General features: G+C 40.1%; 1 protein-coding gene across 1 annotated transcript in view; it reads right to left on the reverse strand.

The window, feature by feature from the left end:
- TEKT3 (tektin 3) overlaps window positions 1-25,056 on the reverse strand; it is a 988,003-nt gene that overhangs the window by 526,978 nt on the left and 435,969 nt on the right. Inside the window, exon 4 of the mRNA XM_044090523.1 lies at window positions 14,094-14,164. Coding sequence (XP_043946458.1) covers window positions 14,094-14,164 — 71 coding nt within the window. The remainder of the gene's footprint in view (window positions 1-14,093; window positions 14,165-25,056) is intronic.

The raw sequence follows: 25,056 nt of genomic DNA on the forward strand, positions 1-25,056 counted from the left end.
TTATCAAACTAGATAAAGAGGGTGGGTTAGTCATTATGAATAAATCCAACTACAATGAAAAGATGAAAAAAATTTTATGAAGTCACACATATGAAAAAAGTTCTTTCAATGAATTAAATACTGCATATAGAAGGATAAAAAGTTCTTTGCAGGATTTATTCATAGATGGTGTATTAACCATAGATAATCTTTATTATCTTAATGTTGCATATCGTATGACCCTGTTAATTTTTGTCATCCTTAAGTTATACAAAGATTTATATCAACCGCCTATGCATCCGATTGTGAATGCTAGAAGTGCTATTACTTCCCCTATTGCAGAATTTTTGGATATTGAATTGAAGGAATTTCTAATGACCGAACCACATAACTGTAAGGATTCGTGGGATTGTTTACAGAGAACTAATAGTGTGTCATTCGATGAAGGTTACATTTTTAACCATTGATATAAAAGATCTCTATACACTTATTCCACACTCATTGGGAGAGGAGTGGTTTTGTGATTATTTGTTAAGAAAGGGATTGCCTCAAACATTTATTAATATGTATGAACAACTGTTAGATACAGTTCTAAGAAACAATTTTCTTTTGTTTAACAACAAATGATATTCACAGCTCAAAGGATTGCCATGGGATCAGCATGCGGTGCCCTGTATGCCAACATTGTTATGATGGAGTGGGAAAAGATTTCTAGCAGAATCCCCTTTTTTCCAGTATTGTCATATGTATACCCACTTTCTGGATGATATATTCATTCTTTGGAATGGCCCTAAGGAGGAAACAATGAATTTTATAGAATATATAAATACTATCGCTTCTTCTTATGGCTTTTCCCGGTTAGGGGTCGCCATAGAGGATCATCTGTTCGCTCATGATTGGCAGTGGACTTTTATGGTGTCGAGTTGCCAGCCCGGCGCCCAACCTTCCACAGAAGGGGCACACACACACACACACACACACACACACACACACACACACACACACACACACACACACACACTCACACACTCATGCCTAGGGCCAATTTAAAGTGTCCAATCCACCTATAGCATGTCTTTGGGATGTGGGAGGAAACCGGAGCACCTGGAGGAAAACCCACACGACCACAGGGAGGACATTCAGACTCCACACAGAAGGCACCCCAGCTGAGGATCGAACCGGAGAACCTCTTGCTGTGAGGTGACAATGCTAACCGCTGCACCACCGTGGCCACCCAATACATAAATACTACCACTACCTTCCTAAAATTCATCCATAATATTAATTATGAAAAGATTCCATTCTTTGGATATTTTATTAAAGAAGGATATTCCTAACAGGTTTGTTTCTGAAATATTTCAAAAGGAGACCTATTTGAACAGTTTCCTTCATTTTAGTAGTGACCATCCATTTAGGCAAAAGTGGGCTGTAGTAAAAGGTCAGTTTGTCAGGGCTGCCCATATGGTCACTGTCTTTGAGACTTTTAATAATGAATGTAACAAATTGGAAAAAATATTTTTAAAAAGAGGTTATCCGCAGTGGTTAGTTAGAGAGCTAAAACAGAAAGTTCAGGAGAAGAAAGAATATGGACATTTTTCTCCTATTTTGGTAGGACAAATCAGTTATTCCAGTGAATACTGATACTCCTGCTGAAAAAGGGACTCAATTGGAACCAGGTTCCACTGAAGAAAGTAATAACTCTGATGTCAATAATAGGGTATGAACCAGTACTTTAAAATTCACTAGTTCTTTTATCACTAAATTTAACACTGAGAGTGGTTTAGTAAAAGATATTTTGTACAAAAATTGGAATATAATAAGTTGGGATAGAACTTTAAAAGAATTAGTGGGTCAAAGGCCCATAATATTTTATAAAAGGGGCAGTAACTTTAAGAACATTTTTGAAAACAGTAAGAAGCAGAGACAGATTGGCTATATGTATAAGTGTGGGAAATATTCCTTTTGCTTGTACATTTTTGAGACCAGTGAGGTGAATATTAATGGGCAAAAATACAAGATTTATCGTAGGTTTTCCTGTGACACTTCAAGAGTTGTTTATTGTGCCCTGTGTAGTCAGTGCGACTGTTTTTATATAGGGAAAACAAAGCGTAAACTAAAGAATAGAATAAGTGAACACATTATGGATATAAGGAACAACAAAGAAACAAATGCACTTGCAAAGCATAAAAGCGACTACCCCTCCCAGTCTTTTAGATTTATAGTTTTGGAAGCTTTGGATTTAAATGAGTGGGGGAGGCTTGGCCATTACTGTTAGAAAAACAAGAACTATTGTGGCAAATTCATTTAAATGCTAAATATTGGCCAGGATTAAATGATAATGTGTCCATAATGAGTGTTTTGAAATTAAATGCACAAATAAGATGAGGAAATTGCCAGTAGAGTTTTGTTCCTTTAAGGGGGTGTGGCTGTATGAATTATTTAAAATGTAATCGAATGTTTTTTTATAAAAATGGAGGAAATAAATCTGATGAAGCTCTTTTTTTGTAAAAACGTGAACAAAAGCACTTACTATTCTTCTTAAAGTTGTAATTTTACGAGTGAACATCTTTCATTAAATATATCAACTGGACCATTTGTGGCTGGATTTTTGTTTTTGCTGTTATCGTAATTTTTCACTGAATTGCCCTTTTTCCCACACTGATATTTTACACCATCCACCTCAATAAAATCTAAGTCTCTCAGTTATGAATGTATGAACATAAATAGAAAAATATGAACGATAAGTGGAAAATTAAAAGTTATGTATTTACCATAACTAGGCATCTGTGTTGTCCATTTTCATTCTTTCTGAATGTGTGGGTTCAGATCTGGCCCTTGGATATGAGTTAGTCGCATATTCCAGACTTCAGATCCAGCTCTCGACCTCCTCCCTCTACACATAATGCCATGTTCCATCCCCATTGCCTCAGATCAAATTTGCTGCCATATATCCCTATAGTTAAAAAGAGACAGGTATAGGATGATAGAAAAGGTAGGACTAAAACCCAGAACTGAAGGTTCAAAAACAGTCCAATAGGTATCTCTAGAAAAATGGATGGGGGATGGATGGGAGGGAAGTTAAAGAAGAATGAAAATGGACAACAAAGATGCCTAATTTGGTAAGTACATAACTTTTAAATCTGATGTTGTCCTTTTCATTCTTCCTCAGTGTATGGGACAGAGTCCCCAGATACATTGATCTTGGGTGGCCCTCATGGAAGAACATTCAGGAGTACCACCAAATCAAAGGCAGCTCTGTTTCTAGAAATAATATCCAATTTGTAATGAGTAACAAAAGTATGAGCACTGGACCATGTAGCTACAGTGCAGATATAATCAATATATGTTTCTGACTAAAAAGCAGATGATGTAGCCATGGATCTGACTCAACAAGCTTTGAGGAGGGGGGTTAGGTAATGTCATGCCTATCTGAAAATAAATCCAGGAAATACAGTCTGTTATCCATTTGGCCAAAGTGACTTTAGAGACTGTACAACCCATGCATTTTGGCAAAGAAGAATCAAAAAGTTGACCTGATTTTCTACTTTATTTTGTCCTGTGAAGATAAAAACAAAGTTATCATTGCACATCAAGAAGATGCAGCATATACTCTCCTTTACTGGAAACATTTGAAAAGAAAACTGGTAAGTGAATGGATTAATTAATGTTATTTTTAGAAGCCACTTTAGGTAAAAAGGAAGGGTTAGTCCATAAGGACACCCTGTCCTTATGAAAAATGATGTAAGTAGTTCTTGAAGAAAGACCCTGGATTCAGATATTCTTTTTGCAGAAGTAAAGGTTACCATGAATATTGTTTCCCATGACAGGTATTTCAGATCAGATTTGTCTGTTGGTTCAAAACATTTCTACGTTAGACCTTGAAGCAAAACTATCAGATCCCAAGGTGGTGAGTCATCCTTGATTGGAGGTCTTAGAAGAAAAATGATTTTCAGGAAAGCTTTGCATAATTTAGATGAAGCCAGTGAAAATATTTGTTCCCCGTGTGAAAACTGGAAATTGCTGCCAGTTGAAGTTTAACTGTAGAGAAACTAGCTCCTTCTTTAAAAAGAGTTGTCAAAAACAGAAGAATCACATAAACTGGGGCAGAGAAAGGGTTAATTTCCTTACCTAATGAACAAAGGGAGAATCTTTTCCATTTACTTTTGTATAATTTCTTGTTAGATTCTTTTTGAGAAGCCAAAATAATGTCACATATAGGGGAAGAAAGCCTGGGCTGTCTAACTATCTCACTGGAAGTGGAGAAATCATGTGGTTAGTTTAACGGCCTGAATGTTGAGGTGTTGGATCCCTGACGGGTGAGAAAGGAGATCCAGAGATGGCTCCAGTATCCATGAAGTATAATGAAGGTGACACCGTAGAAAGGGAAGCCACACTTGTCAAGGCCAGAAAGGGGAAATGAGGATTACTGAGCACTTCAGCCAACATGCTTTGTGTAGGAATTTGGGGATCAAGGGAAGAAGAGGGTAAGCGTAAAGGAGTCCTAAGGGCCAAGCATGCACTAGAGTGTCTCTTGGTGACTTCCCCTGAGGGGGATAAGACCAAAGTACTTGCTGCACTTGTTGAGGGGGGTGGCAGCAAAGTTGGCCCCAATGCCGGAAGATCATCTCCACCGCAGATTGATTGAGAGATGATTTGTGAGGCATCAGAATGCATCTGCTTAGTTTGTCTGATAGCATGTTGGTTTCCCCAGAATGTGCACTGCAATTAAAAAGAGGTCTGATGAGATTGCCCACTCCCATACTCTCATAGCCTCTCTGCAAAGGGGATAAGATCAAGCCCCTCCTTGTTTGTTGATGTATAAGACTACAGAAATGTTGTCAGTCTGAATTGCAGTATTGCAGTAGTTCCCAACGGGAGAGCATCTTGAAATACCCACAGTGCTAACAGGACTGCACTCATCTCTAGGACATTGATAAGCAATTCAGTCTTTTGAGGGGACCACATGCCCTGGACTGCTCTTCCCAAGAAATGCCCGCCCCCCACTCCAGTTGAGAAGCATCCATGGTCACTGTGGCTATTGGGTTTAGTAGAACAAAGGGTCTGCCTAGACAAAGATCGTCTGATTGTATCCACCAGTGAATATGTTGTTTGCAAACTGGGGTGAGTTTGACTAGAAAAGATAGGGGTTAATACAGAATGGACCACTGTACAGCTAGAATCCATTGGAGAACATGCATAAAGAAACATGCCAAAGGAAGTAGTACTATGATTCTGCCATAGAACCTAGTGCTTGAAGTACTAACCTTGCTGGAGGAGATGGATGGACAAGGAGATTCTGAATCTGGCTATTAATAGCTGAAATATGATGAGGGGGTAGACATGCTACTGGTGTTGTCATATCTAGAACTGAACCTATGAATTCTAGGCTCTGAAATGGTGCTAGGTTTGACTTCACATAATTTATGGTTATACCCAATGATTTGCAAATCCAGAGCAAATAGTCCATAGCATGTAGAAGTAGATGCTTGGAGAGGGTGATGCAGAGCCAGTCGTTTACATATGGAAAATATATGCAAACCTTTCAGTCTCAAGTGAGCTGCCACTACTGCCATGCACTTGATAAATACCCTGGGAAGAAGTGGTGAGTCCAAAGAGCAGAACTCTGAATTGGTAGTGACTAGCTCCCAGACAAAAGCATAAGTGTCTTCGGGAGTACCTGTCTATTTTGATGTGATAGTATGCATCCTGAAGATCTATCAAGCATATCTAATTATCCTTGTGAAGAAATGGCAGGATGGACCATACCATGGCCATTCGGAACTTTTGACTTTTTCACATACTGATTAAGTTTGCTTAGATCCAAAACTGGTTTGAGATCTCCTGTTTTTGTTGGCATTAAAAAGAAGCTTGAGTAAGTTCCGAATCTTATTTGGTCTGCTGGTAACTTTTGTAAATAACTGCTGGTAACTTTTGGATGACTCCTTTATCTAGTAGCTTTTTGATGTCTTGTGCTGCTGCCTACCTTTGACTGGGTGGAACACTGGGAAGTTTCTTCCTTTTGCTAGATGGAAGAAGGGAAAATTGTATGTAATAACCCCTGGATATTATTCTTAGCACCCATTTGTCTTGTGTTATACTTGCCCAGGTGTCTGGGTGCAAAGACAATCGACCCCAGACTGCCTCCAGAGTTGGACAGTTGGGCAGCACTTCAGAAGTGCTGAAAAAGCCTGTCTGAAAAGGAATCTCTAATGTCCTGGTTCTGTGGACCTCCTCTGCATCTAGGGCAATGTCTACCATTAAAATTTCCTGCTCTGCTTCTGATGGAATTATCCTCACACAAATCTTGGAAAGGTCCCTGAGATTTACAGAACCACATCTTCTTGCTGTCTCTCTGATTCTTAGAAAAGGTTTGTTGAGGTATAGGCTAAAAATATGTTGTGCCTTTTGGGAATGGGCTCGATGGTATGTCACTCTTTCCAAGCCTAGCAGGAAACCAAATCAATGGGGGGGGGGTATCCCAAGACGTAGATGGGTCAGAATCAAAAGTCCCCCAAAATACCAATTCTTCTGGTGAGAGGTTTTGGGAAGACCAACCATCTCTTTGTTTCAGGATCTCTAAAATATCTCCAAAGGAGATGTCACCTGGTGGTGACCTGGGGGACCCTTCTCCTTCATCAAACTCGGTATCCTCCATGAGAGACTCCATGGGAAAGTGAATGTGTCTCCTTTTGCACATTCTCTTCTGGTGCACTTCCTCTGTGTGTTCAGGTGAGGTGTTGGAAGTGAGAGGAAGTTCCTCCACTGGAACTGGTTGGAGACTTATTGGAATTGCCTGCCTCTGTGGAATAGGCATGACTAACTCAAAGCACAGAACCAGTGAGAGAAAAGGGGTATGATCCAAAACATGAGAAGTGTTTCTCTTTGGAGAGAAAAAGCCCTTTCTGCCATCTCAAAAGCCAATGGACCCAGGGAGGATTTGACTCGCTTTGTCTGAGACAAAACTCCTGATGAAAGTAGGTCTAGACTTCATGCCTTGGGGATGGAATCAGATCCAAACTGTCAAGGGCTAAAGCTCCAAGGGTAAGGGATAGATCTGACAAAATCGGAGCCAAGCCTATCACCTCAGACCTGACTCTGACACTTCAGCTCCAAAACCCATTCTGATCCAAAGGTATTGGAGCAAAACTAGTCAAAAATAGTTAGAGTGTTGGAAGAAGCCATTCTCGGATCCTGCACCATACCTCTTGAGGATTTCAAATCCTGGGACTACAAAACCACTAGACAGATCAGATAAGGAGACAAGATCTTTTTGATATGCTAGGCATACTCCCAGATCTGACAGGGGATGGAGGTGGTAAGACATCCATCTGAATCTGAGATCCAAAAAATTTTCGCATCATACTAACCACATCTGCTTCTGATAAGCTTCCAGAGAACCTAGAAGAAGTACTTGATGGGGCTTTGAATGCTTCTTTGGAGTCTGAAGGAATAGAAAGGGCAGAGTGAGTACAACTGACTTGATTGTAAACTCCAGGGAGTTATTCCTATAAATACCCAGCTTTGGATCCAAAGCCCTAGCATCCAAGGGGGGTATTGTTGGACTTATAGTGATAACAGAGAGAGCTGAAGCCTTAGGATCTGATGGCTTCAGATCTGATTGTTGAGTAGCCTTCGGATCCAAAATTCTTCTACTCTTCAAGCGAGTCTCCAACAAAGAAAAGGGGGACTTCAGACAGAACTGTTTCCAGTGCTCCAGAGTGCAGACTTACTAGTCTTTAAGGGGAGTTTGAACCCCTGAAGAAGATATAGAAGGGAGAAGACCTCTTTAGATAAATGTATTGTGTCTATCTGCCAGGGTTCTTGGATTAAATGTAAAACAGATCTTGCAAGTAGTGTCCAAGTTCCCAGCCCCAAGATTGTAGATGCAGTCCTTGTGGACATAAGTTTGGAATTTTATGCCCACAAGAAGTGTATTTCTTAAAGTCTCTTGGCTTGTCTGACATGTTATAACAGGACAAGAAGAAAAAGGACAAACAGTGAAAAGATAAACTACCAATAAAGCTTTTTAAGAAAGAAAGAAAAAAAAGAAAGGGAGGTTGATTACCAACAATGGTAAGCTAAAGAAATACCCTTTTAAGAAAAAATGGTAATCTGAAATACCAACAATGGTAAAAGAGAATTACTATCACATTAGTAGAGGAAAGTGTCAGAATATCCTAATGACCAGTGAAAACTAAGAGGGAGGATTAATAAACTAATTAAAGAGAATATTAATTAAAGAGAAATTTAGGATGAAATTCCAAAGTTAAATAACTCACCAAGTATATCTATCGAAACTCAAGGGTGGAACCTGCATCTTTTCGTCATGGCTGCAAATGAGATCTGAGACAATGGAGATGGAATAGGGCATTATGGGTAGAGGGAGGAGCTTGAGAGCTGGATCCAAAGCCTGGAATATGTGGCCAAGTTGGATCCAAACCCATACAGTGAGGAACAATGAAAAGGATAACATCAGATCAGTGATTAATTTCTCCACTGCAAGACATCCTAGACTAACAATTTTATTTTCATCTTATTAATAACGCCCTGTCCTTTCTAATACTGCCTATTATTAGCTGGTAAGTCACTTAGTTGAAGAGGCCAGATCAAAAAAAGCTCTAGGTGCCATAAGGAGGTGTGAGTGTGAAATGTATACAAAAACATGTTTTAGGCTTGAGTGAGTAAAGGATATTTGTTATCTCCACCAAATGATTTCTCTTATGACACACCCAAGCACTGGGATTTGAAAAGATAAAGGGTGTTGGTGCTGGGACCAAAGAGATTTCAGATATCACTGTATCTTTCTTAAGTGAAATCTTGCCCGGGGTATTATGAGAATCAGAGTTGCCATGAGACCCAAAGTCCTGAGGTATTCCCTCACAGTAACCAAAGTCTGAGTAAAACAACTTAGAAATACATCTCTGAACTGAGGTGTCTGACATGCAAGGAACACATACCAGTGTGAAAGAGTCAAGAAAGACTTTTGAATGTCTCTTAGAATCTCAGCTTGTGTAAGAGATCTCTCACTCAGGTGAAAGATTCCTGACATTTTGAGAAAGACTCTGCAAAGATAAGCAAGTTGTCTAAATATGAAAAAAAATGGATACCCTGTGACCTGTATGAGGTATGAATGAGAATGAGCTATAATTGGAGCTAGGCACTTTACGAACACTCTTGGTGCAGTGGATAATCAAAAGGGTAAGGCAAAGAACCGATAATGTGATTCAATTACACAAAATGTGCAGAACATCTGAAGTCTGGAAGAATAGGGTTGTGATTATAAGCATCTTTAAGTCTAGTGTTACCAGGAAACTTGAAAGAGGAGAAGAGCTAACAGGCTTTCAAGTGACATCATTTTTAATTTGGGCACTATCGCAAACAGGTTTAAGAAAGAAAGGTCCAGAACTGGTCTCCAAGTATTTTCTTTCTTTGACACTAGGAACATCCTTGAATAAACACTTTTCTCTACCTGGAAAGGAAGAACTGGTTATATTACTCCTTGGAACAGCATGTGATGACAGACTGGTGGAAACAAAAGAGTCTGATCTGGAGAATGGGGAATGACCCTCTGGAAAGGAGGAATTTCCTCCCACTACCATCTGTAACCTTGATGAATGATTTTTAGAACCCATTTTTCTGAAAATATATGTTGCCAAAGAGAAAAATGGAAATTTAGACTTTTTGGAAGAAAAAAGGGGCCAGAGTATAGGGGGTCACAAGGTCTCTTCAGCAGTCATTCAAACTTCGACTGACCCTGGTTTTTGGAGGTTTGACAATTCTTTTTGGAATCTTCTTGCCATTTCTTCTTAAATGTCTGTTTACTTGTATTTTGTTGAGACTCATTATTCTGCTTTTTGCCAAATATGGAAAAGGAAAGCTGACAAATCTTAAGAGATTCACTGGAACAGATTGCCCCTTTCATCACATTTTTGATCACCTCTGCAACAGAGGGACCAAACGCTAAATGTCTCTTCAAGCATGAATTAAAATCTAATTTTTAATATCATCTATGAGGTTTTGAGAATGCAGTCATGCAAATATCCTCAAAACAGAAACAGTGGCTGTAGCCCTGAAAGAGGTTTCAACAAAGTCTCACAAACACTGTAAACAATGAGTAGTGACCTGTGCAATAGAAGAAACTAAGTTATTTAAAGCAGATTTTTCCACACAAGAAGAAACTGCAGATGAAACCTTCCTCATACTTTCACAATTTGTCACAGCAAACTTTAACATATGAGCCTGACATTTCAAAATTTTGAAATTCAAAGTTGCAAAAGTATACACTTATAAACTGTATCTATTAATAATTTTCACATTCTTGTCAGAAAGAGTAAATTTGGAATTGACTAGGTGCTGATCAGTGTATACATTTTAAAAGACAGAGAAAATGTATACATTCTATATGTCTTTTTAGGGTCAGATGTCTGACTGTCAGGAAAATTGCAGGCAGTAATACACACATTCTTTGAAGCAGACAGAATAGGAGAAATGGGTGTAGGATCTGGAAAATCCTTCTATAACAACAAAAACACTGACACATTCTAGCAATAGTCTCAGTGATGGAGAAACCCCCACAGGGAGAATCAGAAACTGAGCTATCCTCAGATTCTGAGTCAGAAATCAGAGGAGAATATCCTGTATCGGTTCCTTCATATTCCTGTCCAGATTCAGATTCAGGAAAAGAGGTAGCCTTCTTTCTTTTACTAGAAACTACTTGCTAAGAAGGATCAACAGCCTGAATTAAACCTTGAGCCAGACCTAGTAACTGCTCCTGTGTAAGGAAATTTGAGGAGGAGCAGATACATTTTTAGTTTTCTGTGTCTTTTTGACAGGAAAAATGGGACCAGTTGTGTTATTAATGAGAGCAGCAGCTTCCACAGGGATTGGTACAACATTCTGACAAAACAGGGAAGCCTTCCCTGTTCCATCTCCAAGGACCAACAGAAGTGGCTTTCCCTTGCCCACTGAGGGGACTCCAACAGCTACAGAGGAAGTGGCTAACTCCCAGTCCATAGTGGCTGTAGGTGCTACACCAGAGGGATCCGGATAAAAGATGAGTGGCCTGAGGTACAACTAATGGCCACAGCAAAGTCAGGCAAATGCGGCTAAGGCAAATTGCTAGCCTGCTGTGGTGACAAAGGCTGTTTGCTTAGCTTTTTCCTTTTATGCTGGAATAAGGACAGACTGTGGGACTGACAGTATTTCTATGGTCAAGCCAAAAAGTATGTCTCTTTCCTGGGAAAAACAAGCATCAAAAACTGGTAAAATGTAAAATTCTTTAATAAAAAGTCTTTTTTTTCACATAAAATATAGTTAAAAAAAGTTTAAAAGACTTTTCAAAAAGTAAAATACACCCAATTTCTCCACAGAAAATAAGTTTCCTTTAAACAACTTTTAAACTGACAGGAAAAAAAGAGCATTCCCATTTAAAAGTACAATACAGTTTCATGACGGTCCGTTAAAACACAAACTCCTAGCTTTAAAATAACTTCCCTGAACAGGAAAGTGTTATTAAATAAACATTTTTTTAATGGAAGATTTTTCCCAAAGGCAACTTATCTGCCTAGCAAAGGAAGAGCACAAGCTGTCAATCCTCAAATGCCTCAGAAGAGCATACTTTTTGGCAGCAGGAATGCTCTGAAGAGTTTGGCACCCAAACCTGTCTTTTTAGTCAGATCAGCTTAAGCTGACTAATGGTTTGGGTGTTTGAAAGGTGCTTTCAAAGCTGGCTGGTTGTTATATCCTATGCAGGATATTACCAATATAGCTAAGTCTAATGCAGCAGTGATCAATATGATTAACATTCTATGTTCCTGCTACGAGAGACGTCAGTTCACCGTTAAGCATGGCTGGAAGCAGTTGGTTGGAAAGTAACTATTCAATCAAGTGTTCACAAGTATTAGTCACACTTTTCCTTCCCCACAGCAGTCCCAATAACCGCAAAAGAAAATTAACAAACAGCACATTTATGTCCCCATATATGAAGGAATTATTTTCTGGCAAGTATAGCTGAAAGAAGAAAGCTAGAAGGTAAGTTGTCATAAAGTTTACAGAAGCACAAAACACACTTTCCCTTATAAATGCCTAAGTCCTTCAACTAAAAAAAAAACGAAACACAAAAAGTACAAAAGCAGCACATTTTAACAAAAAAGTGCCAAAAACAGACACAATTATCTCCAGCTAAAAATATCCTATATAATGAGATGTAAGGGGTCCGCATCTAGAAATAAAGATGTTATAGTGCCCCTCTACTCGTCACTCATCAGACCCATCATAGAGTACAACGCCCCATTTGGGATGTACCTCACAAGACACTTCCAACAGCTGGAAAGACCACAAAAGCACCTCACCAAGAGGATTACTGGCCTCAAACATATGTCCTAGGCAGCCCGACTGAAAAAACTACGGCTGTACTCAGTGGCATATCGCTTACTCAGAGGTGATCTCTGCCTGACTTACAAAGCCATGTCCAACTCAGAATTGATGGACATGCTCCACCTAAAGAAATCCAAGTCACTGTGAGCCACGCACTCTAGTGAGCTAAACCTCACCAAAACAATAAATAGAACATGCTGGAGGGATAGATTCCTGTCACAGAGACTTCCCATGCTTTGAAACAAAATTCCTTACTACATTAGGCAGAGCCCCTCATTAACACTCTTCAAGAGAAGCCTTGATGAGTGGATGGGTAAGAGAAAATACACCCCTGGGATCACTTCAATGGCTCTGCTTGACAGAGGCTTAGTTAATTAATCAATGGGGCAGTGAAAGCCGACACACTCTGGCTAGGCTTAAAAATGCCCTTGGGTATATAAACACACACAAACACATGGTACTACTTTTAGTAAAAAACAGAGAAAAATGATTAAATGTTGTTTAAAGGTTCTGCAAGGGATACTTTTCTGCCTGCAATAGCAGAATGGAGCCAAATGTCAATCTTGTGAAGCCCAGAAGTAGCTCTCTTGAGGGCAGCAAGAAAGAAACAAAGAGTATCTTTGGTGCCCAGGCTGCTGTTTTCTCCCTTTGATCTCATGCCACAGTAGCATTGGCACATGTGTGGATAGCAGCCACAAAGTTTTGGAGACAGGTTGGACATTATATCTTGAGCAAGATATAACCCATATGACTTTAGGCTAAGGCAGCAATGATACTGGTAAGCATCATGGCTATCCCCCAGTCCTTGGTGGCTATAGATGCAACTCCAGAAGTCCAGGGGGAAAAGATGAGCAGTCTGAGGAATCAAGACTGGTCACAGCAGAATCACCTGACAACAGCAGAGGAACAACAGGAGCTGGCATGACACCCAAAGACACCCTGATAGTATCCTTCTTCTTGTGGAGAGGGGAAAGTAAAACCATGGAGACTGACAGCTGCTTCATAGGTTAGCCAAGAATGAGATCTGAAAGTCATATAGTTTAGTCCAGACACATTGGTAAAAGGTAAGGTAGGGAACAGCTGATACTGAGATAAATAACCCACATGCAGTCCTCCACAAGCACAGAATTCTGCCCTGAGTATACAAACCTACAGCAGCTGTAGGAAAAAATTGTCAAAAAATAGAACTTTTACACCAAATGTTCACAAAAGCATTTATACACAATATCCCTTAGAAATGCATTGACAGTTTCCAAACCATTAAGTTTCCAAGGAAACACAACATTTTAGTCAGAAAAATACAAGTTTTCCTGAGAAAAAGAATTTTAGTGGAAGGTATTCCCAGCTTGGGATGTATCTGCTCAGCCTGAAGGATCTCTAGCTAAATGGCAATTCCAAAGAACCTGATGAAGGACCAAAACAGATTAGGCTACTGCTACCATGATCTAAATGTTGAACATCTGAAGGTTCTACAATCACAACAGGGTTACCAAAGGTATTTTTTATACACTTTCAGCATTCTTAACATTATAACACTGAATGTCTACTTGGCATTAGCCTGAAAAGAAAAGATCAGTTTACATTTTCCTTAAAAAGATATGTAAAAGGACTATAACACTGAGGTAATCCACATTTAATGATCTGATATAGTCATTATCCGACCTTTCTTTCAGGAATGGTACTTAAAGGCTTCACAATAAATACACAAATTTGTTAAAAGATAGAACAATACCACTTACAAAAGCTGTGTAGTAGCTCTGTCAACATGTCTTCTCATTCTTTCTTGACAGGACTTAATACAGTCAACTTCCTACAAACAGAAAAATTAATCTAATATAAAAACATGCATGAATATGATAATAGATATGACAGGAAAGCTTGTATGGCTGCTATTAAATAAATAAATAAAAATAAATAGTTTATTTATTAAGTCACTGACATTTGATTTTGAGCTGAGTGAAGCAAGACGTATATAGTTAGAGATACAGCTGAGGGAAATACAAAAACAGTCATAATCCAAACAAACCAGAACTATGACTAGATTTGAAAAATGTATATTGAATAGACAAATCTATCTAATAAAATGGGAAGAAGAAAGTCAAACATGAAAAAAACAAAAAACAACCTGTAAGTTAAACATGTGTCTATCTAGCTAGCTATCTATATGGGTATACATAAAGACAAATCACCCAAATGTCAACATTACTAATGTCAACACAAAAATATAAAAAAAAAAAAAAATGAAGCGGCAGTGTACGTGCTCTGAGAAATTACTTAGGAGCATGTAAAATAAACTCATTCTTTTGTAGGTCATGCACCCCCCTTGCTAAATATACAGTGGATATAAAAGGTTTACACACCCCTTTTAAAATGCCAGGTTTTTGTGATATAAAAAATGAGACCACAATAAATCATTTCAAAACTTTTCCCACCTTTAATGTGACCCATACCCTGTACAATTCAATTGAAAAAAAAACAAATCTGTTAGGGGAAAAAAACATAAGCAAAATAAAAAATGTACAATAAGCTGGTTGCATAAATGTGCACACTCTTAAACTAATACTTTGCTGAAGTACCTTTTGATTTAATTACAGCATTCAGTCTTCTTAGGTAGGAGTCTACTAACATGGCACATCTTGACTTGGCAATATTTGGCCACTCTTCCTTGCAAAAGCACTCCAAATCTGTCAGATTGCGAGAGCATCTCTTGTGCACTACCCTCTTCGGGTCACTCCACAGATTTTCTATTGGATTTAGGTCTGGGGACCTCCTGGGCCATTCCAAAACTTTAATTTTCTTCTGCTGAATCTTTTCTATTGTTGATCTGGATGTATGCTTGAGGTCATTGTTGTGTTGAAAGGTGAAACTCTCTTCATCTTCGGCTTTCAAGCAGATGCCTGAAGGTTTTGGGCCAAAAGCGACTGGTATTTGCAACTGTTCATAATTCCCTCCACCTTGACTAAAGCCCCAGCATCAGGTGAAAAAAAGCAACCCAAAAGCATGATACTGCCACCATCATGCCTCACTGTGGGGATGGTGTTCTTTTGGTGATGCAAAGTGTAGTTTTTGCGCCAAATGTACCTTTTGGAATTGTGGCTAAAATGTTCAACCTTGGTCTCATCAGACCATAACACATTTTCCCACATGCTTTTGGGAGACTTGATATATTGTTTTGCAAATTTTAGCCAGGCCTGGATGTTCTTCTGTATTTGAAAAGGCTTTCTGTCTTTCAACCCTACCCCATAGCTCAGACACATGAAGAATACAGGAGATTGTTGTCACATGTAGTACACAACCAACACTTACCATAAATTCCTGCAGTTCCTTCAGTGTGTCGAGAAAACCATTATCAACTTTAAAGGCAGTCAGCTTACTTAACAGCTCCAATATATATTTATTTACTAACCAGATTAGTCCCACTTAGTCAATTAACTCTTTTCAGGGGAGACCCATGTGATATTTATACTAACTAGGGCAAATTTGGCCAAGGAAGTCCCCCTACTCTGTTCAATTCTGCCATGGGATCTTTTATATCGACTTAAGCTATTACAAACTCAGACACATGGAGCCTTTTTAAATGTCTCATCCATATATTCCACTGAAACTGATTTATCATAATGATGAAATTTAAAAGACTGACTATAAAACATGGAAAAAAAGTCCAAGTAGCCACTACAACCAGAACGAAATGAATCCAAAAGGCTAATAGCGGAATCACAAAGACGCTGGAGACGTGAATAAATTCCACACTTAGCGCTTTCATCTAGAACCTGAACAGCTGGAAACCTCTCCAACACCCAGCTGTTCAGGTTCTAGATGAAAGTGCTAACCTTCATTAAAGTGTGGAATTTATTCACGTCTCCAGCGTCTTTGTGATTCTGCTAGTAGCCTTTTGGATTCATTTTGTTTTGACTATAAAACATCTAAAACTCAAAATATTAAAAGAAACTGTGCATGTTCCAAGACAGCATGCAAAGTTAAAAAAAGTCATGTACTCACAGTAACATTCCATTTCTGTTATCCATTCTCATTCTTCCTCAACAACTGGATTCAGATCTGACACTAAGATCTGACTCGGCTGCGTTTTTACAGCTTGTGGTCACATGGAACTCTCAAGCTCCTTCCAAACTCATAATGCTCTATTCCGCTAACAAACCTCAGATCTTGTTTGCTGGTGTTATGGTTTCATAGTAATATTAGAATAGTAGCATGAGGAACCAAAACCTGGAGCACAAAAGGAGGAAAACTGGTTCCCTTATAAACGCCTCATCCTTCCAGAAGTCATATACTAAAAGATAGGGGGCTGGTGGGAGAGGAGTTGAGGAAGAATGAAAATGGACAACACAGATGGAATGTTATGGTGAATACATAACTTCTTTATCTGATTTTGTCAATTTTCATTCATTCCTCAACAATTGGGACAGAGTCCCCAGCTACCGGAATTCTGGGAAGCCTCAAAGAAAGGATATTCATGAGCACTGTTGAGTTGAAGGCTAATCTTTGTCTTGATATCAGATTAAATTTATAATGAACAATAAAGGTATGAGGATTAGCCCAAGTTGCAGCTGCACAAATATAATCCATGGAAGATCTGGCTACAAATATTGATGATGTTGCCATGGACCTGGTTGAATGGTCTCTCAAAGGTTTTGGCAAGGACAAGCCCAGTTTATTATAGACAAATGATATGCATTTAGTCAACCAATTCCGCAATGGAAAAAAATAATTGATCTGTTTTCCTGCAATTCTTTGTTCTGTGCAAATAGAAATGTAATTGCCTGTGAACATCCAACAACTGCAACATGTATTCTTCTTTGTTAATGAAATTTGGAATGAAAACTGGAAGGTTAATGGACTGATTGATGTTGGATTCTGACACCACTTGGGAAGAAAGGAAGGGTTGGTTCAAAGTGCTATCCTATCTCTATAGAATATTAGATAAGGAGGTTTAGAAGGCAAGGCTTCAAATTCAGAAAGTCTTCAAGTAGAGGTTATAGCTACCAAAAAGATAATTTTCCAGGATAAAAAAAAAGAAGTTATGTATTCACCATAATGTTCCATTTCTATTGTTGATTTTTCATCTCTCCTCACATATGGGTCTGGATTTGATCCATTGGATCTGACTTAGGTGTTAGCAAGCTCATGGCAACTAAAAAGCTCTTGGATACCCCCCTTACTCACAGTGCAACTCTCCCCATTACCTCAGATCTTGTTTGCTATAGTTATATCTATAGAAAAGAGGATTTTAGTGCTTAACACCCAAAAGGATCTTAAAAGAGACCATTTCTGGAGTATAAGGAAAACAACCTAATCCTTGAGAATCTCTTCCCATTCAACCAAGAAACCCAAGAAATGGAGATGGAGGGAGGGGATGTGAGGAGAGATGAAAAATCGACAATACATATGGAATATTATGGTGAGTACGTAACTTCTTTATCTGATATTCTCAATTTTTCATTTCATCCTCACATATGGGGCTGAGTCCCTAGCTACCTTTACCCCGGGTGGACTCATGGGAGAATATTTCTCAGAACCATTGCACCAAAGGAGACCCTTCCCCTGGAGACCAAATCTAACTTGTAATGAGTGATAAAAGTATTATGGGTTGCCCACATGGCTGCTGGACAAATATCTTCCAAGGAAGCATTTGTCTGGAAGACTCCAGATGTGGCCATCACCCTGGTAGAATGACCTTGAATGGATTTGTCAGGTTTCATGCCTTTTGAAGTATAAATGAAGGAAATACAACTAGAAAGCCATTTTAATAAAGTAACTTTGGAAACTGGTTGGCCTTTGCTAAGGCCTGCAAATGCAGTAAACAATTGGTTTGCTTTCCAAAACTCTTTAGTTCTATGTAAATAGAAATGTAACTGTCTATAAACATCCAACAAATGAAATACACATTTGCCCTTATTACTAAAATTAGGGAAGAAAACAGGCAAATTTACAGTCTGATTACTGTTTGTTTGAGAAAAAAACTTTGGAAAGAGGGGTTGGTATGCAAAGAAACTCTGTCTTTATGAAAAAACAAATATGGGGGCTGGGAAGATAATGCCTGAATTTCTGATATCAGTCTCGCAGATGTGATAGCCACTAAAAAGATAGTCTTCCATAATAGGAACTTAATATCACAAGATGCTGCAGGTTCAAAGGTTGGTTGAACAATCAGACGTAGAACCAAATTAAGATCCCAAGGGGGGAAGGATCCTTATGGGGAGGTCTTAACAACATGGTCTCTTTTAAGAAGGCTTTGTAAAGTTTGTGGTAAATAAGAGTAAAGTTGCCTATACCAATGTGAAAATTTGAAATGGCTGCTAACTGGACCTTAATAGTACACCTGCAGCTCCATTATTGAAAAGGTAGGCTAAAAATTCCAGAATAAAGTGACTGGGAGCTGTGATAGGATCCATATTGTATTGCTGAGCCCAGATTACAAACCTCTTTCATTTACTCCTATATAGTTTTTGAGTGGATGACTTATGGGAGGACATCAGAATATGATGGACTGGGGAGGAGAGCATAGGTTGTCTGGCAATCAACAGAAGTGGAGGAACCAAGCTGCTAGCTTGAGGTTGTAAAAAACTGAGATGAAGCATTCCTGTCAGATGTGACAGCAGGTCTGCAAAGGGTTCCAAGATCCAGGGCTACTTCTTTAGATGAGGCCTGAGGAAACAAAAAACAGATTTATACTAGAGCATCTCTCGGGGGACTGCCCCAGTGGGGGAATTAAGGCAAAGTAGCTGCTGCATTTGTTGTTTAGGGGAGAGGCAAAGAGGTGGCAGCAAGGCTAGCCCCATGTATGGAAAATGTTCTCTGATACCTTCTGGTTGAGAGACCACTAATGAGGCATGAGAATGGCTCTGCTCAACTTGTCCGCTATGATGTTGGACCTTCCCAGAAAATAGCTGGATGAGTCACCCATTGCCACACTCTGAGTGCTTCTCAACACAGAGGGTATGATCTGGTTCCTCCTTGCTTGTTTATGTACCATACCGCCGACATGTTGTCTGACTGAATCGCTACCATCCCTGCAACATTAGAAGCACTGCCCTCATCTCCAGAATATTTATGTGGAGCTTGGCCTCATCTGTGGACCAGGTACCTTGGACATTCTTCCTCAGATATGCCCACCCTATTTGGAAGTATTCGTGATCACTGTAGCCTGTGGTTGAGGGGAAGCAAATGGTCGGTCTTATGTCACATGTTCTGAAGGAATCCACCATGAAAGATCCTTTTTGCATATGTCGGTGAGACATCGGTTGGTGAATTATTGACCACTGAGAAGCCAGAAGCCATTGCAGGATTCTCATGTGAAACCTCGTTAATGGAGCCAACACAGTCACCACAGCCAGAAATCTTAAAGCCTGAACAGCATGGTGGGAAGCTGCCTTCTTGTTTCTGATTAACCTTGAAGTTTATCATTTGATTGTTAATACTTTGGAAGGAGGAAGTTTCGCAATTATCTGATTGGTGTCTAGTAGTGCCCCTATGAATTTTAGTGTTTGAGTGGGTTCCATTTGAGATTTTTGGTAATTTATGGTTATGCCTAGCTCAGAACACACTTGAAGAAGAGAGTCTCTTGTGCAGATAAGTAGATGCCTGGTTGGGGTTGATATGAGCCAGTCATCTAAATAAGGAAACATCTGGGATCCTTGTAGTCTGAGGTGAGCCGCAACCACTGCCATGGATTTAGTGAACATTCTGGAGGCAGTAGTAAGACCAAAGGGCAGTGCTCTGAACTGGTAATGACTGTCTCCCAGATGGAAACGTAGCTATTTTTATATGGTAGTATGCATCCTGTACATCTATGGAGCACATTCAATCTTGCTGTTCCAGAAAAGGAAGTATGGACTATACCATGACCATTCGGAACTTGCATCATTGAACTTGTTCAATCTGTTGAGATCCTGGATTGGTCTCCAGTCCCCTGTTTTCTTTGGAGCCAAAAAGAACCTTAAGTAAATTCCGAATCCACTCTGATCTCAGCGAACCTTTTGGATGACTCTTTTTTTTCTAGTAGTTTTTAAATTTGAGTGACTGCCTGATCCCTTTGACTGGGTGGAATGTCTGGGATTTTTTTGTTGGGAGGGGGTTGTTGAAAAAAGGGAATTTGATAACCTCTGGATATTATCTTCTACACTCACACATCGGAAGTTATCTTTTGCCAGGCTCTCCAGTGCAGGGATAATCATGCTTTCCTCCAGAGGTGGACAATCGGGCCTCCTTTCAGGAGCGCTGAAAGGGCTTCCCAAAGAAAGACTCCCAGGAACCTTGGTTCTGTGGATCTCCTCTGTTGAGAGGGTGACATCTTCCATTATTGCTCCCCCTCTGACTCTCCACATGTGTCTGGTAGGACCCTTGAGACTTCTTGAACCACATTTTTCTGCTGCTTCTCTGACCCTTGGGATAAGGTTTCTAAGGAGCCAAAAAATGTATGCCCATGGCAGAAAGGGTCTTACCTTCCTTCTCACACCTGGATAGCATGTCTTTGACTTTGGGACCAAAAAGAGATTTGCAGTCAAATGGACTGGTGATGAACAAAGACTTAAAGGTTCTGCAAAATTGCAAAGACACATCCAGACATGCCTCCTCAGAAAAATGCTGGAACCTGCCGCTCTGCTTGTTCCTGCAGGTGCATGTGCAATGATCCTCATGGAAGAGTTGGCTACTGAATGTAGGGTGGCGAACTGGAAGCCGCTTTTTCTTTACCTCCCTCAGCTACTACTCCTTCAAGGGTATTTGAGAGCTCCTTGATCAGATCCTTTTGCAACCTGGTGAAGTGTGAAAGATAATTCAGCGACCACAAGGCAATGGTTGCTGAAGAGAACACACGCTTCCCACATTTATCCACTGTCCTTGAATCCTTATTAGGATGAAGGATAGTTGAACTTTCTTCTGAGAGTTCCTTCTTGGTCATTGCCACCACGACCATGGGATCTACTGTAACCCCTTTTGTCCAGAAGGTCTTGTCTGAGGGAGTGGTTATAATTTTATTTGGTCTCAGGGGAACAAGCTCAATGAAGTCCGGGGTCTCCCATGCCCACCCTGAGATTAAACCTATGAGCTCATCAGTGGGCAGAGTCATCCAGGAGGTAGATGGGTGGGAACCAAAAGCAGCCAGGTACACCAACTCCTTAGGTGAAGGATTGCTGGACTGCCAGCCATCCCTCTGTTTCAGAATGTCCAGAATTTCCCTAAAGAAAACGTCTTCAGAGGGTAACCATGGGGATCCTTCGCCCTCATCGAGGTCAGTGTCTTCTGTGTCTGACTCCTCCACAGAGTCCAAATGCTTCCTGTTGCAAAGTTTCTTCCTAGGGACCTACTCAGTGGGGTAGTCTGGCAAAGTATTGGAAGAGTCAGGGGTATCCTGATGGTACCCTAGTGCCTGAAGTCCCGCTGTTCCTGTGGAACACGGTGGTGAGAAGAGAATGCAGGTTATCCTGCTGGGATAGCAGATCTAAAGGGGCATGTGACTTTTTAGCTGTAGTGGCAGCTATAGCTTTTTCCAAGGCCCCAAAAGCTGACTGCTCCTGAATGGACAAGGACTCCGGCTCTGACAAACCATGCTTTCAGGATGGGGTGCCCCCATGTCCAGAAGACAGCTTGCCGGGGGGGTGAAGCTAGAGCTGAGCTCACTTTCACAGAAGCCCTGAGGCACATTGACTGCTCCCAAGACCTGGGAGTTAAGGTTGCAGGTTCACTATGGCTCTGGGAACTCTCTGGCTTCGAAAAAGCTGATGAGCTCCGAGTAAAAATCTGATCTGAGGAAGAAGACATCTTAATCAGAGCTAAAAGGCATTGGGTGTATTGGATCTGATGACTCATAAGCTTGCCCTGAAGTCAGAGGAGGAGGAGGAGGAAGAGGGGGAGTGAACAGTTTAGACAGACCTGGCACTGTAAAGGTTAAGGTTGAGGGGACTTAGTGATGCCCTGCACCAACAAAATCTTCTGCACCATCCATTCCACATCTTCTTCAGTGAGGTTCCTAGTCAAATGAGAAGATGAGGCAGATGGGAACCTTGGTCTTGATACAAAAGGGGGGGGTCACCCCAGATGGAATTGGATCATAGGTCAGAAAGTACTTGGTAGAGTCAAAATAAGTTTAAATGGACTAGTTGCCAGATCTGATATCCATGGATCCGCTCTATCCTTACTAGATAGGATTGGAGCTGAAGAAGTCAGATCCAATGGGGTAGAGATCAGTGCCAAAGGCTCCGATAGGATCATAGACTCCCCAGACTTGAGAGATTTCAACATTTTTGGTTTCAACTCTGAAGTATCTGCTGGCACTGAAGAGGGTCTCTTTTTAACTCTCTCTGAGGATTTAGAGGAAAAAAATGAAGTTGGGCTCAAATGAGATGATTTTGTCTTTGAAGATAAACCAGATTTGTCTTTACCTCCAGAAATAGTCTCCCCAAAGGCCGAAGGCAACATGCCTCTTAAGATGAGCTTATTTTTTCTCTCCACTAAAGCTCAATGATTAAAGGAGTGGCAGATCGCACAATTCTCTTGCAAATGAAGGGGCCCAAGACAGCACGACAGCACACACACAGAAGTGCAAGTTGCTTACAGGAATTTTGTGCCCGCACTTTGTGCATTTTTTTAAACCAGCTGGTTTCTCTTATTTCTCTGTCATAACACAAGGAAGGGGCAACAGAGAATCCACTCTCACACATACACACGCACACACACACACACACACACACACACACACACACACACACACACACATACACACACACACTAAGATAAATAAAACAACAAAAGAGAAAGAAAAATGTTTTTAATAGATAGAATCAAAGGAAAGAAGAGAGCTACTAACAATAGTAGTTCAAGATATAGCTTTAAAGGTAAAGGGAGGGAAGTAACCTATAAAAGACATTTACTGGGGGGAAAGAGAAAGGGAATGAGAAGGAAGAAACACAAGTAACCTAATTAAAAATGGTTACTGCAAAGAAAGGGTTATAAACTATAAGGGGAAGATGGAAGTGACTAATTGCACTAAAAATACAAAGAAAAGGAGATTACAGAAGAAAAAGTTTTTTAATTATATGACCTGACACCAAGAGCTACCTGATTAGACCACATCTTTGCAAAGCAGCAAATGAGATCTAAGATAATGGGGAGAGATGTATTGTGGGTAAGGGGAGGTATCCAAGAGCATTTTGGTTGGCAAGAGCTTGCTAACGGCTGTGTCAGAGCCGATGGATCAGATCTGGACCCATATGTGAGGAAGAGATGAAAAATTGACAAAATCAGATCTTTAGTTCAGATTTTGCTGATAGTTCAAAAGGTGATTGAGTCAAAGCTTGTAATAACAAATTTAAGTTCCATGGTGGAGTTGGATCTTTAAAAGGTGGTCTCAAAAGAAGGTCACCCCTCATAAAGGCTTTACAAAGTATCAATGAGGCTAAGGTAGAATTTTTAATTCCTGTATGAAAATTAGAAAATGGCAGCTAGTTGTACTTTAATAGTAGAAGAACTAGCCCCTTCATTAAAGATTGTGGCTAAAAACTCAATAACTTTATGTATTGTTGCTGAAAAAGGGTCAGTGTCTTCCTGCTGTGGCCAACAAACAAATCTTTTCCATTTACTTCTGTAAATCTTCCTAGTGGAAGCCTTATGTGAAGATAAAAGTATACGATGGACAGGGAGGAGAGCGATGGACAGAGAAGGAGAGCATAGATTGTCTGGCTATCAATGGAAGTGGAGAAATCATGTAGTCAGCTTTAAACCTGAAATGTCTGGGTGAATCATGTCAGTTGGGTGAGACAGGAGTTCTTTATTTGGATAAAGAATCCATGGAGAGTAAACTAGGTGAGGCCAAATAAAGAGAAAACAAATCTGATGAGGCCAATAAGGGACAATGAGGATGACTTTGCTCTTCAAGCGAGATGCTTTCTAGAGAAATTTAGGAATTAAGGGGATTGGGGGATATGCATAGAGGAGACTGGGGGGCTAATCATGAAGAAGAGCATCTCTCAGTGATTTCCCCCTGGGGGGATCAGGGCAAAGAACCTGCTGCACTTGTTGTTCAGGAAGATGCAAAGACGTCACAGTAAGGTTGACCCCATTGGTGAAATATCTTTTCTGCAACTCTCATGTTGCGAGACCACTCGTGAGGTAACAAAATGGACCTGCTCAACTTGTCTTCTATCACGTTGGATTTCCCTGGAATGTGCACTGCTATCAGAAATCGATTGGATGAGAGCTCCCATTGCCACAGTCTTAGAACTTCTCAACATAAGGGATAAGATCTGGTTCCTCCTTGTTTGTTAATGTACCAGACTACTGACATATTGTCAGTCTAAATCATAATACTCTCTGGAGGGAGAGAGTCTTGAAAAGCCTGCCACACTAGGAATAGTGCTCTCATTTTCAGGACATTGATATGCATGTTGGTCTCTTTGGAGGACTGAGTGTCTTGGACTGTCTTTCCCAAGAATTGCCATTCCCAGCTAATTGTAAAGCATCCGTGGTCACTAAGGCTTTGAGCTGAGGAAGAATGAAGGGATGGTCTTGTAAATTCTGATCTGAGTGAATCCACCATGAGAGGTACTTTTTGTATTCCTGAGTTATTCTGATCTGCATGGACATAGGTGGATGCAGAATGGATATCTAGGTGTTAACATCTAGGAACAAAGTTCAAGCTATAAACCAATTTGCTCTTCCTGCCCTAATCTACAGTTTTGGAGTGATTTA

Source organism: Protopterus annectens, chromosome 12.part0, assembly GCF_019279795.1.
Source record: "Protopterus annectens isolate FY-2018-M chromosome 12.part0, PAN1.0, whole genome shotgun sequence".
Lineage (NCBI taxonomy): Eukaryota > Metazoa > Chordata > Ceratodontiformes > Protopteridae > Protopterus > Protopterus annectens.